At 35.1% G+C, this 16,861-nt stretch overlaps 1 protein-coding gene across 1 annotated transcript in view; it reads left to right on the top strand.

Moving 5' to 3' along the window:
• The first annotated feature begins 6,020 nt into the window (after positions 1–6,020).
• LOC128219266 (uncharacterized) overlaps positions 6,021–16,861 on the top strand; it is a 32,945-nt gene continuing 22,104 nt past the window's right edge. The window contains exons 1-5 of the mRNA XM_052927081.1: positions 6,021–6,169; positions 8,121–8,477; positions 11,143–11,316; positions 13,219–13,410; positions 16,111–16,256. Of these exons, the coding sequence (XP_052783041.1) occupies positions 6,142–6,169; positions 8,121–8,477; positions 11,143–11,316; positions 13,219–13,410; positions 16,111–16,256 (897 nt within the window). The 5' untranslated portion in view covers positions 6,021–6,141. The remainder of the gene's footprint in view (positions 6,170–8,120; positions 8,478–11,142; positions 11,317–13,218; positions 13,411–16,110; positions 16,257–16,861) is intronic.

Genomic DNA, 16,861 nt, shown 5'->3' with positions numbered 1-16,861 from the left:
TGCATTGAAACTTACTAACTGAAGTACCACATAGTTTACAATTGATTTATTTTTTCGCAGTTTTTTCGTATTTTTCGTATTTTTCCATTAAAAAAGATTACTAGGTATGTCTACCTAGTAGAATTCATTCCTTATGCGTGATTGGCTAGTCGATGTTATCACGTGATATTACCAAGTTATATAGCTTAAATATTCCAACAGTTTAGGGTAAGCCTTCTAAGTGGATACAACACTGGACTGCTATTGTGGCGACACCGGTTCGAACCCGGTCTCCGACTCGATTTTTGTTTTACATTTTGGTACTTTTTTTACAATTATAATATCAAAGAGTAAAATATTTTATTAAATTATAATAAATTGTCCTGAGATTCGTTACAGAAAAAAACTGTTTGTTGGTGCCAATCTGGTGTACAGTCCCTTTAAATAAAGATACTTGTATCTTGTATACCATGGCCCATTTCATTCCGACATAACAGCACCTATCGAAGTAAAGTGGAACAGTATAACATTGTAAATTATTAACTAATATAATCTTACGTAACCTATACCTTGGACACAAGGTGTGTTGCTGTTATTGCTGGAATTTCGATGGAATGATTAGATGTAGTTTGGTTTTAAATTCTAGTCTCCAGGTGAAGCACAAACCAAGACCTTCACATTGATTCTATTTTTGTATGTTGTGAATGTTGTCTGTTGTGTACTTTAGGTTCTCGGTCGTTTTTTTTTCAATGGGGCATTCTGTTCATACAATAATCACTAGAAACACCTGAACATAAAAGAGGTGTCATGTTTGTTGCAACTTGATTATTTTCTGAGAATACTGATCAATTTAGCAGTTTTGGTGAATAAGCATCCAAAAATTTAACAAAGCATGAGTAGCTTACATAATTTGGTAAAGGGATAAAGACGCCAACCACTGATTAGTGAAAAATGTTGCCTCGAGATGGGCCCATTCGGAACTCCTCGGCCATTTTTTTCGATAATAACCTCGAATGTATTTGAGCGGTTTACATACTTAGAAATCAGTATGTTTAAGTCCGCTGCATGTAGATCGCGTAGTAATTTAATTAAGCAGTTAAACTTAATGATATAACTCATGGGAATCTTAATTATGTTTAGAATGATACACTTCACTGGCAAAAATTACATCAATAAATACAAGCTTATACACTACATTAAATTAATGGTATATAATTCAAACATTTACGAACTACTTCTACTGATGTACCGGCATACATCCGAGGTTGTTTTCGATAAAAATGGCCGAGGTGTTCCCAATGGAGATTAGACATGTTCCACTGAAGACGGCTACATTTTAAGGCGACATTTTTCTTCCATTTATATCCAAACAATGGTCATGTAGCTTTAACTTTGATTTCGCCCATTTAAAACATACATGGGGTTTAAAAATACCATAATAATTCAATTTATTACAGTAGAATCCCGTTGGCTCGAACTCGCTTGGCTCGAATTACCCGCTGGCTCGAACTGGATGTCAAGGACCGATTTCAATATACTGAATATAAACATTTCCGTTTGGCTCGAAATTCCCAAGGCTCGAGGTTATTTCACCGGTCCCTAGGACTTCGAGCCAACGGGGTTCGACTGTATATGCCTTCCGGTGGTTAATAGAGATTTATCAGTGAAATAAAGATAATATTACACTGGATCAAACAGTGAAATAACATTTTGACATTTTTCACTGTTTTTAAGATTAAGCCCGCTTTCACTTTCAAGTCGAACGTCAACGCACACGGGGCTGGGACACAATTTCAACGACGTCATTTATAAAATGGCGTTACATTTGCATACAATTTGGCACGTTTTTCTGAAAAATCAACAATAAAGTGTCATAAAAAGGAAAGATAAATGATCGTTTCAGTGTACGATCGTTATTTTCACCTCGTGAACACCAAAAGTACATATTTCACTCGTGGCTTTATCACTCGTGAAATGTATCTTTTGGTGCTCACTCGATGAAATATATTGTGATCTTACACTCAAACGAACAATTATTCTCTCTCTCTCTCTCTCTCTCTCTCTCTCTCTCTCTCTCTCTCTCTCTCTCTCTATATATATATATATATATATATATATATATATATATATATATATATATATATATAACCAGGAAACAGGTCATTGACGTAACATCATACTGTTAAGATTTCCTTTAATTCTACTAAAAATAAGACAGTGGGCATTTAAAACATGGAACAAGTAAAATTTTTACCAGTAACCTTTGTATCAAGACATACTATTATAGTCTTACATTAAAGCTGCACTCTCACAGATTTACCATTTTTACATCTTTTTTACTTTTTGTCTTGGAAAGAGCAATTTTTGCGTAAATATCAGCAAACCAATAATAAAAGATTGCTGCCAAAAGATCAGATCGCAGATATTCATATTTCCGTTCGAAAATTAATGTTTTATGGCTGAAACCGTTACTAACGGTTTAAGAAAACTGCCTAAAACATCATTTTGAACTTGAATATAAAAATCTGCGAGCTATTTTTTGTCAGCAGTCGTGTATAACTGGTTTCCATGGATAATAGCAAAAATTGGCTCATTCCAAGACAAAACATGAAAAAGTTGTCAAAACGTTCAATCTGTGAGAGTGCAGCTTTAAGAATAAAAGCTTAAATGAAATAAACTTCACCATTTACAATCCTCATTTTCCAAATATTTTGTCACGAGGTGGTACACAGCTTCCTCGTCCTCGTTTCGAAAGTTCGGATTATACCAAGGCTTGAAGTCTGAATCAGATGGAAATCCAATTGTCAAACTGCTATCTACCCCCAAACACCCGCGCGATGTACACTGTAAACTGTTTGCCTCCGTCTGCAAATAAACGCCATCTACCAGGCACTGCCGATGTTCCCCATTCAACCAGGATGTATGGCCTCGTTCAAAGGGAAATGTATTCGTTATTCGGCAATTATCAAAGAATTCCTTCGAATTTCTTGGCATTACACTACATGCAACCGGTTCCGTTTGGTTAAAGTTACCGCTAACTTTGGTTGTATCGTATATAATGTTTGGAAGGGACTGGCAGAAGTGACGAGGTGGCCAGTTGTTACAAAAACGCTGCTTTCTGCACGTCCGGAGCGGCGACGTGAGACCAACGTGGTCACGTGGTATACTTGCATGGTTAAAATTTAGCATCCTTCCACGCCTTGGTTTTTGAATCACGGATTTGGGACGTTCTGGGGTCGATGTTTTATTTCCGCAAGTGGAAAGAAAGCGTAAGTCGTTTTCGAATTCCCTGTTGCTGGTATTTTGAGAGACTTGTACACTGTCAAACGAGTTGTCCATCGAAACAGAACGTCCGGCGTGTTCAGAATTTCCTCGTTTGCTCTTGGGTGAAACTGACAAAAAAGAGTCATCAAAGCATTCACTTACACCGTCAAAAGATACGCATTGCCTCGACAGGCTCCCTGTGAAAGCGGACAAGTCCGCCAAAGACAAGGACTTTGTGAGAGATCGTGGCGATTCATCAGAACTAGGGATGTCTTTCGATTCTTGCCGTTTTTCTTTAGAATTATCATCCTCACTTGCCTGTATAGCTCCCACCTCAGTACGCCCAAGAATTTCATTTCCGCTGACATTTGATTCGTCTTCTTTGCAAATGCCTAAGAACTTGCTCAATCGATAAAGAAATGATGAGTCCGCTTTTTTAGTGCTGCTAGAAACCCGGTCTTCTTTAGTGTGATGTATCTGGCTTGCAACTCCATCAGATGTATTTTGTTTCATCCCTTTAATTTCGTGTGTTGAGCTTTTTTCCAGCGTTCCAGTCTGACGCCCAACTATATCACGGGGAATGTCGACTGTACCTCTATGGACATGGCTTGCAACTCCATCAGATGTATTTTGTTTCATCCCTCTATTTTCGTGTGTTGATCTTTTTTCCAGCGTTCCAGCCTGACGCCCAACTTTATTACGGGGAATGTCGACTGTACCTCTATGAACATGGCTTGCAACTCCATCAGATGTATTTTGTTTCATCCCTCTATTTTCGTGTGTTGATCTTTTTTCCAGCGTTCCAGCCTGACGTCCAACTTTATTACGGGGAATGTCGACTGTACCTCTATGAACATGGCTTGCAACTCCATTATATGTATTTTGTTTCATCCCTCTATTTTCGTGTGTTGAGCTTTTTTCCAGCGTTCCAGCCTTACGTCCAACTTTATCACGGGGAATGTCGACTGTACCTCTATGACCATGGCTTGCAACTCCATCAGATGTGCTTTGTATCATCCTTTTATTTTCGTGTGCTGAGCTTTTTTCCAGCGTTCCAGCCTTACGTCCAACTTTATCACGGGGAATGTCGACTGTACCTCTATGAACAATGCATTGGCCGTACGAACGACACACGAATGGTTCGGCTTCCTCGTCCAATCTCTTCATATGTCCAATATGTTAAATAGTGGTCTGTAATATGCAATTGAATTATAAACGGCGTAAGCGTGTTCAAGGTAATGCATGAAATACAAATAATTGTAAAGAACAACATATACATGTGGTCATTATGAAATTTATGGCATGAACATGTATACATATGTTTCAGTATTAGTTATTAAAGACAGCAATTATGCAATAAAAATGAATTTGATAGAATTCAATGGGTTATTTCTTGATAACGAAATAGTGTTCATCATACACAAATCATAAAGGCAATTACACATTATTATGCCTATGTTATTTACATAAGACTCACCTCTTCCGCCATGTGGTGGTGGTGCGAAGAATTTAACGTTTGGCAATTTTACAATGAACAACGCCGACGTCATTGATGCCAGAAATAGTCATTCGATTTCCCACATTTCTCAGTGGAGTGTGAACATTTGGAATTATTCAACGTAGCGTATGATGTATCAAAAGGAGAAAAAAAACAGCCATGAATGTATGTTTTATGTTGTGTACCTTAAAATACTTCGCTATTTTTTTCTTTTAATAATACAATGTGAATGCCATTATCGGCAGTATCAGTTAGAGATGGTGATTCTGTTCTATAATGATAATTTATGATATCATTTTCTCTTCTTCTTCTCATTATCATTATAACTAGTAGTAGAAGTAGCAGCAGCAGCAGTAGTAGTAGTAATAGTAGTAGTAGTAGTAGTAGTAGTAGTAGTAGTAGTAGTAGTAGTAGAAGTAGTAGAAGTAGTAGTAGTAGTAGTAGTAGTAGTAGTAGTAGTAGTAGTAGAGTAGTAGTAGCAGCAGCAGCAGCAGCAGCAGCAGCAGCAGTAGTAGTAGTAGTAGTAGTAGTAGTAGTAGTTGTAGTAGTAGTTGTAGTAGTAGTTGTAGTAGTAGTAGTAGATTGATATTGTTATTACGATTATCATCATCATCATCATCATCATCATCACCATCATCATCATCATCATCATCATCATCATTATCATTGTTATTATTATTATTATTATTATTATTATTATTATTATTATTATTTTTATTATTATTATTATTATTATTATTATTATTATTATTATTATTATTATTATTATAAATTATTATTATTATTATTATTATTATTATTATTATTATTATTATTATTATTCTTATTCTTTTTATACATTATTATTATTATTATTATTATTATTATTATTATTATTATTATTAATATTATTATTATTATTATTATTATTATTATTATTATTATTATAATTATTATTATTATGATAATTACTATTACTATTACTAATACTATTACTAATAATATTACTAATATTATTATTATTTTATTATTATTATAATTATTATTATTATTATTATTATTATTATTATTATTATTATTATTATTATTATTATTATTATTATTATTATTAAATTATTAAATTATTACTCTCATTAATTCTGTATTAATTTATTTATTTTTTAGAATTAAATTAATTTAATTTCATTTTATTTACCTATAATGAAATTAATTTTGATTAAGTGGAAATTACCTCCCCTACCTTGTTGCTCTAAAAAGAGTAGCCTCCCTTACTGTAATGCCAATAAGGAAGTAGCCGATAAACAGATAAAATGCCTTTATTATTTAAGTTTATGGCGTTCTTAAAATGACAGGTGTAAGAGCAAACGCAGATAGCAAAGGAAACATATTTTCAATTAAATTTTCGACCTTATTTCGAAAAAATGTCCGGTTTTAACCTATTTGGGAAAGGTAAGTGTATGTCATATATTTTCGCGATGTGTTTACAGACAGTTTGAGTGCTCGAGTTTCACTCACTACGCTTTCATTCAAACAAACAAAAGGTTGTGTAGAATGAAACTTAAATTATCTTTTCTTACGTTTGATTTTATCTTGATTTTCCATTTCATAGTGGAAAATTCAATATTGTTCAAGACTTGAATTTTCATAAGGACGTTATTAAGACATGTAATGACTTTTTATGTTAAGCAATATAATCATTGTATGATTATCAATTGCACCTACATCCAGGGGAGTACCTAGGCATACTCCAGTAAGCCCAGGCGTACAAATGAATAAAGGTTCCCGCGAAATGGCCAGTTAAAAGTTTCACGTCAGGGGTTATCGGTCACGTTCCAACCCCATATATCACATTGGGGCCAGAATATAGAAATACCTTTACCTTTTTCACCGCTCTCAAGTGTACAAGCTATATTTCAAAATGCTTCAGGTACGCCCCTGACATCTTATTAAATATTAACTTTATTAACATGTCCAATGCATTTTGCTAAATGCATTTGGTATAGCTGGCGTACCCTGGTAGTAAAATAAATACTACACGTACATTACTTATGTCATAATAATTAATCTGTATGTGTCTTAAAAGAAATGCAATAAGGAGAGCCTATTTAGGGGGTTCCTAGGGAAAAGGATGCCCCTCCTAAGGTGCGCCTGATATATTCATACCTTGAAAGATTGCATAAGGGCAATTATTATGAATAATACGTTGAACTCATGCAAAATTCAAGAACTGTCACTATGTTGTCTTTTTGTTGCCAATTATTTCTTAATGTTTGCTTATTTAAGTTGTATAACAACTTTGTAAAAAGCTTTGAATGTAAGTGAGTGAAACTTGGAGCAATTTGTTCATGTTGATGTGTTGACTTGATACATTTTAAGAACACTTACTCTGTGACCTGTTCTTCCCTATAATACAAACAAGTATATTTAACATTAAAACAAGGCATTCAAGATTATTTTTCAGAAAAGTGTTGATAGCAACATGAACAGAACAGAACAGAAGTTTATTTCTACTTATGCAACAAAGCATCTCGTCAAACAAATATATACAATTAAACAAAATATTCACGAGTGTGATCATCTTTACAAGGTAGCCAGTATCAATAACAATTCAAGAGTAGCTCAAGAAATATGGAGAATGTTCACGTATAACAATATTGTGCATAATAATAGATATAAGAAGCTGTTTATCTAGTTATTTAGATGCATTATGGAAATGCAGGTGATTAGTGGTCACAACAGTGATTGTATGGTTATGACTTAAACAATATCATTAAACATGTGTTTGTACCCATTTAAAGAGCTATAACTGATGATTAGTCAAAAGGTTACCTCCCTTTTCATGTTTATTATGTTTAGACTTTGCTCAACTTTGTTTGGGCTTGATTGAAAAAAACTAAATTGCCATTGCTTTTGTTTGGACCAAATGGCAATTGTACTGAAACTTTTGAAATCATTCTTTTAAACGAAACACTTGTCTTAATAATATGTTAATGATCATCTTATCTTGGTTGAGATACACAAATGACTAGTTTATTCACAGACCTAAAAATGAACCATCCATGGTTTTTTTTAAAATATATAAATAAAAATTAAAAAAAAACAAACAGAGAAAACTTTGATAACCTTTGAGCAACATTTTATTGTACAAATATATGGCCCATACTTGCATAGTCATCAAACTTCACTTTTAACATACATGTTGTACCTCCAAATTGCTTCCTCCTGCCTAAGATGCTATCATTCAGGGCCCTTTCTTAGATTTTGTTTATGTTGCGTATAGCAAGTGTTATTCCATAGATTTTGACAGCAGCAAGGTTATCACTGTGTCATATATCTGTTATATCTTAATTTCTTATTCATTAGTTGGTGCATTCCATGGTCTGTTACTTATACATTGCAGCTGGCCATGGTGATGCTAAGTACAGAAAAGTTGCGTCATCAGATGACGAGTTTTCCCTGTCTGATGAGGAGGAAGTCTTGTTCAAGACTCCCAGGGAAATAGAGCTGAACCTTTACCCAAACTCCAGCAAAAGTGTCGGCACAAAGACGGGCGTGTCCTTTATGAAACAGGCATGCTTGGTGTGCACTATTGTAGTTGTAATCATTTGCGTGTTCGCTGTTGGCGTCACTTTGTATAAGAATGCTCATCATGCAGCTGGTCACACAAACAGAACCTTGTCGGGGAGTGGGGCTGGAAAGATTCGCCAAAATGTTACGGGTCCTGGAGTCAAGTGGCGGAAAATTATTCAAAAAAGAGGTAATTTCAAATCCATGTACAAAGTCATTTCTTCAAACACATTAAATCCATAACTATCTCTCTTAGCTTTAAATAAAAAAACACTTATCTATAAGATAAAAAGGTGTCATTGACAATCATTTGTTTTATTTAAGGAATTTTTTTACAGTTTGATAAAAAAAAACACATGACATATTGATCAAAGGGGAGGACATTATTTCATTTTATGCAAACATTAAGTGAGAATAATGTTTCATGGCAAACAAAATTACGGATTTCGAATGAGACGTACCGATTCAGGTACCAACGTTTGCCTGGTAAGTGGACCTTTTCTTAAGATTTAAAGCAACTGTGCACCTGAGATGATCAATTTGCAAGAAAAAAAGACAATTGTCGAAAACTGACATAAACTTGGTATTAATGTGTACAATGCATTGAAACTTACTTACTGAAGTACCACATAGTTTACAATTTATTTAAGTTTTAATAGCAGTTATTTCGTATTTTTCCATTAAAAAAGAATACTGGGTATGTCTACCTAGTAGAATTCATTCCCAATGCGTGATTGGCTAGTCGATGTTATCATGTGATATTACCAAGTTAGGTATATAGCTTAAATATACCACTTGTTTGGAGTAAGCCATTGTAGCACAGTGGATACAGCACTTGACTGCAATTTTGGCGACACAGGTTCGAACCCGGTCTCCGACACAATTTTTTTTTACATTTTGGTACTTTTTTTGCAATTATGATATCAAAGCGTAACACATTCTATTAAATAATTGTCCTGAGATTCGTTACAGAAAAACTTTTTTTGGTGCCAATCTGGTGTACAGTCCCTTTAAAAAGATGTATGTGTCCAGTGATGGTAAAAAACATATTCATCAAGCAAAGACAATACATTTGCATTGAGTTGCGGAGAGCAAAATAATGAAAATTCACTCAGTACAGAGGTTCATGAGTATGTGGCAATTAACCTGCCTCATCACCAATCAATCAAAGATAGGTCACCATGCTCAGAACACTGCTTGCGACCTTTTTCGTTTTTGCAACCATTCAGAAACCCTGTAGTTACCTTAGCGAAATCTTTAAGACACCTCTGATACAGCAATGACATTGTCATTTTTTATGGCGTAGAGGTGACCTTTGCGAAATCTTTGAGACACCTCTGATACGGCAATGACATTGTCATTTTTTATGGCGTAGAGGTCACATCATGGTCGGTATGTAAGTGTGAAGAGGTCTTTACATAATCTACTCTCATGGGAAAAGTGAAGTAATAACCATGTGAATATTAAAATTTTACCCTTATCTATTTTATGAAAAGGTTTATGACCAAACAAATCATATTCACTGAATTGGCAAATTATAGTGGTGGCCATCTTGGACACCATTTTGTATCTTATGGTCTGCACCATGCGTTAGCAAAAATGCGGTCAAATTTTTATATTCTACGGACTTTGCCGAACATTTTGATGTATAAAATTGCTTGTAACATCTACCCTGTCCTCCAAATCCCCTGATTTATAACTATTAATCCTATTTTACAACTAAGAAGTACTAGACATCTTTTTTATTATATTTTACTCTGAATCATTCTTTATTTTAAACCATTTTTTGAAATCATATTTCAATTTAATTGAACTCAGTTTAAACAGAGGCCACCAACCCAAAATACACAAATAACATGGTATTGTAGTTGCAACATAAGATTCATATATATATTTATCATGTTTAACAGATGCTAAACATAGATTATTAACTATAATTTTGTATTTTAATTTTCAGTAGACATTATTAAAGAGTAAAAATCCTTTAAATTATTACAATATTATCGCATGGTTTAAGCCACAGAAATTACCCGCACATTTGATGTTAATGAAGACAGCCTAGACGATGTCCTCGTACCGATGCAAAATTATTTTGCGACTCAGTATTGCAATGTTGTGTCTGAGTCCTGTAAACAAGCAGGTAGGGTGAGTGAGTAACTGTGATGCAGTGCACAATTGTGACTGTGCAGGAAAGGAATTGGGGTTTGAACCCGGAACAAAGAGGATTTCAGATTTACTGTAAACTTAATTATTCCTCTTCCAAATGTACAAAAGGGCATAGCTACATATAGGCCAGATTTAATGTTATCAGTGGTCAAAATTGACACAAGCTCGTAAGCCCTGCACTGGTAAAATGTCTTCCGGGCTTGCTCAAATTCTGAATTTTACATTGCAGGGCTTGTTAAAAAATTTGAAACGAGGCAATAGTATAAGAATTCGGGCTTGTTCATCCAACAGTCTAACTTCAACGACTGTGTTTTGTCACATACATGCTACAGAGCCAAGGAGCTGATATCAGCACTTGTCTTAAAAAACTTACAAGTTCTTTAATGTTTCGTAATAGTATTCTCTCACTGAATTGTAACTAATATATTGCTTATGATCGTATAGCTAGCTATGCTCTTGAAGGTTATACAGTCGAAACCTGTTCGCTCGAACTCGCTAGGCTTGTTTCCACGAACTGTAGGTAAAGGACCGATTTCTTTTTACTCAATGTAAGCATTTCTGCTTGGCTTTAATTTCCCAAGGCTCGAGGTATCTTCACCGGTCCCTGGGAGTTCGAGCCAACAGGGTTTGACTGTAATCAGGGTTGCACTGTGTGACTGAAGTTACAATGTGTGGTTCAATGCTTGCAGCCTCGGAAGGTGCTGAAATGTTGTTTGATGTGGACGGTGATGGGCTGGATGATGTGATTCTGGGGAGCGGGAACACAGAAAGGTTTGCAGGCGCCGCATGTGCTATGATGGAGTTTCAGGATCAACCAGGAAGCGACCTATTTCACAATCTGAGAACTATGTGCAATATCTCAGGTATTATTAAAGTGTTTGTAAGCGGCCCATCTTCAATAAAAATAATTGACAGTAACATTGACTCTTGAAATAGAATATGCTTTATTAGTTTCCCATCAAGTGCGTAATCATTTTACTTAATATATTTACTCTTTTTTGTCAATATCACTCTAAATTTTTGTTTGTTATACATGTGTATGTATTGATTTTTATGTGATGGTAATGTGTACGTAGTATGTGCATCCGTGCGGTCGTGCGTTCGTGCGTCTGTAAACAATTGCTTGTGAACACGATACAGTCTTCAGTTTTGATTGTATCTCGATGAAACTTGTACAGCATCTAGATATCCATTAGAGCTGGGTTCCTTTCGAAAACCAGCCAGATCCGCCTATGCATGCCTAGATTATGGCCCTTGATAGTATAAAAAAATGCTATTGTGTAAACAATTGGTTGTGAAAACGATACAGTCTTTAGTTTTTATTGTATCTCAATGAAACTTGTACAGTATCTAGATATCCATTAGAGCTCGGTTCCTTTCGAAAACCAGCCAGATCCGCCCATGAATGCCTAGATTATGGGCCATGAAAGTTTTAAAGAAATGCTCTCTATTTTTAGCCAGGTCTGCATGAGCGAATTCTATTTTTAGCCAAGTTTACATGTACATGTAAATTCAAGTCTAGAGTTAAGGGAGACAATTTGCAAGTCTAGGATTTTGAGAGACAATTTGCTTTTTGCTTCTGCAGCTGATTTTGTGAATTACTCTGCCTTGTTCTTGTTGAAAGCCCAAAGGCCATTTTTTAGCTTTAAGTTCTGTAGTTTGCGCATTCATCTTAACAAAATTGGTTGTGAATGTTTAAGTTATGCACCTGGTGTCATTACTGGCCACACCCAGGGCTCACAGGTTTGTAAACATAAATCTGGAAAGTTTGAAAATCTTTTTGTGTGTTCGTGCATCCATCTCAGCACAATTGATTGTGAATGTTTGTTCAAATTGATCAATGTTGTCCTAGGATGCCCTTGACTTTGACCTTTTGACCAACTTTTTTTAACTTTTATAACTACAGAAATTTTTACTATGAGTACAGTTTTGAAAGCATTTTTTTTTGTCAGATGACTTTTACTTGGCACATATTAAAATAGTTCATGGAACTAATCTGCTTACAATACTTTCTGGGCTCAGATGTTGAACGTGCTACGTTTTCAGGTAAGCCAAACACAAAACATAAACCATATGTCTGTTGCCTTTTACCCATACATACATGCTCTGGATTGATATGACCACAAAAGCCATGCCAGTACTGAGTAGAGCATAGGCCCTTTTGGGCCTCTTGTTAATAGAAGTGTCACTTTAAATAATTCTTGCAGTATTATAATTTTTAATCAAGACCGTCTATATGCAGTGTATTATGTACATACATTGTATTGGTACACAGTAGATGTTATAATGATGTATCCTTTTCTATTTGTTCATCTTATTTAAAAAAACTATTGGTTATAAACTCTTATAAGTTTCCACCTTGGTGTCATTTTTTACATCGTCAGCTTGATGCCAAAATATTAAATTATGTCATAACTTTTAAACTTTTCAAGATATTTAATTGAAACCTAGTACACGGCCATCACATGGTGGAAGAGACAATTCGCACATGACTTTGAATAGCATGGCCAATAACACTGGTTCTAATATTTGTCCAGGGTGTGTGAGAGTGGTCTAATGGTATAGGTTTCCGGCTCTCACCCAAGATGTTGTGTGTTCCATACCCATCAGGGGATTATTTCTCATGGCCTCTCAAAAAGGACACCATTACTGTTTTTTATCCAGAAAATGGACCCAAAGATTTATATTAGCTTTCACAAACAAGCTAGAATCCCCCCCAAGCAAAAACTGTACTAGTTTATAGTTAACCATAATGTCTGTTGCAGGTTTCCAATACCCATGTTTTGGGTCTATCATGGCTATTCGGGGATACGATGGCAAGGTTTTGTGGGAGATTGACGTCAGGTCCGAAGTGCTGTTCTTCAACTGCGAACAGTTTGATTTCGATAAAGATGGCAAGCAGGACTGTGTTGCCACTGGAAGAATGGGCACAATTATTGCCTTCAACCCCAGGAATGGTAGGTCATAGCTTCAACTGGTAGGTTATAGCTTCATCTTGTAGGTCATAGCATAAACTGGTAGATTATAGCTTCAAATGGCAGGTTATAGCTTCAACTGGTATGTTATGGCTTCAACTGGTATGTAAAAGCTTCAACCAGTAGATTATAGCTTCAACTGGCAGGTTAAAGCTTCAACTTTTAGTTTATAGCTTCAACTGGCAGGTTATAGCTTCAACTGGTAGGTTATAGCTTCAACTGGTAGGTTAAAGCTTCAACTTGTATGTTAAAGCTACAACTGATAGGTAAAAGCTTCAACTGGTAGGTTAAAGCTTCAACTGGTAGGTTATAGCTTCAACTGGTAGGTTAAAGCTTCAACTTGTATGTTAAAGCTACAACTGATAGGTAAAAGCTTCAACTGGTAGGTTAAAGCTTCAAATGGTAGGTTATAGCTTCAACTGGTAGGTTATAGCTTCAACTGGTAGGTTATAGCTTCAACTGGTAGGTTATAGCTTCAACTGGGAGATCTTAGCTTCAACTGGTAGATCAAAGCTTTAACAGGTAAGTAATAGCTTTAAGTGGTAAATCACAGCTTCATCTGGTAGGTTAAAGCTTTAACGGGTAGATCATAGCTTCAACTGGTAGGTCATAGCATCAGCTGGTAGATATTACTGATAACTTCAACTGTTAGTTCAAAGCTTCAACTGGTAGGTCATACTGATACCTTAACTGTTAGGTCACAGCTCTAACTGGTAGGTTATAGCTTCAACTGGTAGGTAATACATGTAGTTTCACGTGGTAGATTATAGCTTCAACTGTTAGCGGCCTACAAAGTTGTAAGGGGTTTTGAACGGTCTGTCTGAACAACAGTTTTCATGTTCAGATGTATTTAAATAATAAAGATTTAATGCCATTTACTTAACACTGCTTAAACGTGAGAATTATTGATTTTCTTTTAAAGATATAACATAGTCAAATAACAATTTGTTTGCTAACCCGATGTTGTAATTGGTAGAGTGTAAATGTTGCAATGTGTTCCGCACTAGTCAAACAGAAGGCAACATTTACCTCCCTTTGCAGTTCATTACCAAGTTACGAAGTGCTAAAAAAAATCATCTTGAAGTTGTCAATAAGCATTGGCTGGTTTTAAATGTTTCAAACTCCAATCTTATTTTTTGGGACAGGCTATGGGACCCAGTACTGATACGGTCCGAGAGATACACATTGAAACAAAATCAACCAAATACAATTGTTATTACGAGCTGGGACCAATTTTAATCCTACTCCAGTAAAAACATAACATAATATAACATAACATATAGTTTATTGTAATCTAAGGCCTCCAGCCCATAATACGGTTATTCATACCTATACATTTAACAACATAGATATAATACAATGATGAACAAGACATATTTTAAAGCAAATGTTTCTCTTGTTATGAAAGCATGGTAAATATATTTTGAAATCAGCACAAAACTATTTTTTGACACTTCTGACATAATGTTGTAGAAAACTGTTTGCGTGGGAATAGACAAAATCCAGTTAGGTTTGAAGTATATATATATATATATATATAGTAATGAATCATTGCAAGACTTTAGAAAAATGGCGATGTTAAAATAGAATTTGGACTAATTCTCTTTCATACTGACAAAATTTAAGAGGCTGTTGAAAAAAATGATTGACACTTTTGTGATGTCTGTGTTAGGTCATTGCTTCAACTGGTAGCTCATAGCTTCAACTGGTAGCTCATAGCTTCAACTGGTATCTCATAGCTTCAACTGGTAGCTCATAGCTTCAACTGGTAGCTCATAGCTTCAAATGGTAGCTCATAGCTTCAAATGGTAGCTCATAGCTTCAACTAGTAGCTCATAGCTTCAACTGGTAGCTCATAGCTACAACTGGTAGCTCATAGCTTCAACTGGTAGCTCATAGCTACAACTGGTAGCTCATAGCTTCAACTGGTAGCTCATAGCTTCAATAGTTCACTGGTAGCTCATAGCTTCAAATGGAAACAGAAGACAAATTTTGTTTTGTCTTTCTTGCCATTAACTCAGAAAGGTAAACCCTGCAGTATAGGGAAATTGAAAAGAGAATTTGAAATTTCCCTGTTTAATTGAATTGTTTTGAGTTTAAAACTTGCCCGTTCTTAGATACTTTAAAATGAATATATTTTCAGGCCTTTTACTGTAGTTCCCACAGGGCCGAATATCAGACCTATTCCCCTAGCAAAATATTTTTTTTTTTTCCTAAGCTGGAGAAAAAAATCACAATCAAAGTAAAAACATTTTTTTATTAATTTTTTGAAAGTCTTCATACCTGTAATGGTTCATTCAACCTTCAGGTTTCAAGTTTTGGGGATTATTGAATTCAGAAATCGTTGTTTTACAACACATTCAGAGATCAGTATGCAATATTAACTGTCATGATATATTGCAGTAGATATTTATACTCACACAGGTTGATATTTCAGCATTTCAGTTTTTTTTTTAAAGGGAAAAGGAACTAATACTTTAATAATTTCCTTATCTGGAGGAGACAGAAAAGTTTGTTCTTTTAAATGTATAATTTCACAAATTTTTATGTGACCATTATTTTTGTACTCAAAAAGGCATATTTTATGACGCAAATTTTTTCAAAATGCCTTGGGTCTTTTTCCCAAAATGAGCAGAAAAAATCCAGATTAAACCTCAGCGATTTGTTACATGTTCCCTGCAGGCAGCAGTTTCTGGGTGTTGGAGGATGATGATTGGCTGAAGGCAACATGGAACATCTACCGCCCGACTGCCATGCCTGACATGGACGGGGATGGCATTCCTGAGATGCTCGTGGCTAATGGCGGGGATACCAGAAAGGAACCAGATGTGGGTTTTGCAAAAATATCCATTTTGTTTATATAAAGGATGTTTTTAGCTTGACTATTCGAAGAATAAGGAGAGCTGTACTACTCACCCTATCATCGGTGTCAACTTCACTCCTTATTAAGGTAATGCATGTAAGCACCTTCAAGTCATTATCTCACCAAACACATCATGTATTGAATTGAAACTTTAAGTATGTATTCCAATCTACACTAATTTGAATATATAGTAATCAAAAGAATGGGCCTTTATAATTTGACATATATATTCTGGTTATGGTAAGGTTTTGTATGTATTGGTTAATATCTCAACATCTACTTGTTGTATTGCATTGAGACTTTATGCAACGGTACTCAATCATCCAACCTACCTGAATAACCAATTTAGATAACTTTAATTTGCAAATAATGGCCCTTTATTTTTCGACTTAGAAATTCTGGTTAAGGTTTTGCCTGTAACCACATTTAAATTGATATCTTAGCAAATACATCATGTATTGCATTCAGAACTTTATACAAGGGCTCCCAACAATCCAACCTTCTTAATTAAGTAAGTTTTGGATGTCCGGTTAGTCGGTTTTCTCCAGGTACTCTGGTTTTCCCCACAAC

The sequence above is a fragment of the Mya arenaria genome, chromosome 2 (genome assembly GCF_026914265.1).
Source record: "Mya arenaria isolate MELC-2E11 chromosome 2, ASM2691426v1".
NCBI classification, from domain to species: domain Eukaryota; kingdom Metazoa; phylum Mollusca; class Bivalvia; order Myida; family Myidae; genus Mya; species Mya arenaria.
The sequence above is the reverse complement of the archived record's forward strand: the minus strand, read 5'-3'. Positions and strand labels throughout refer to the sequence as shown.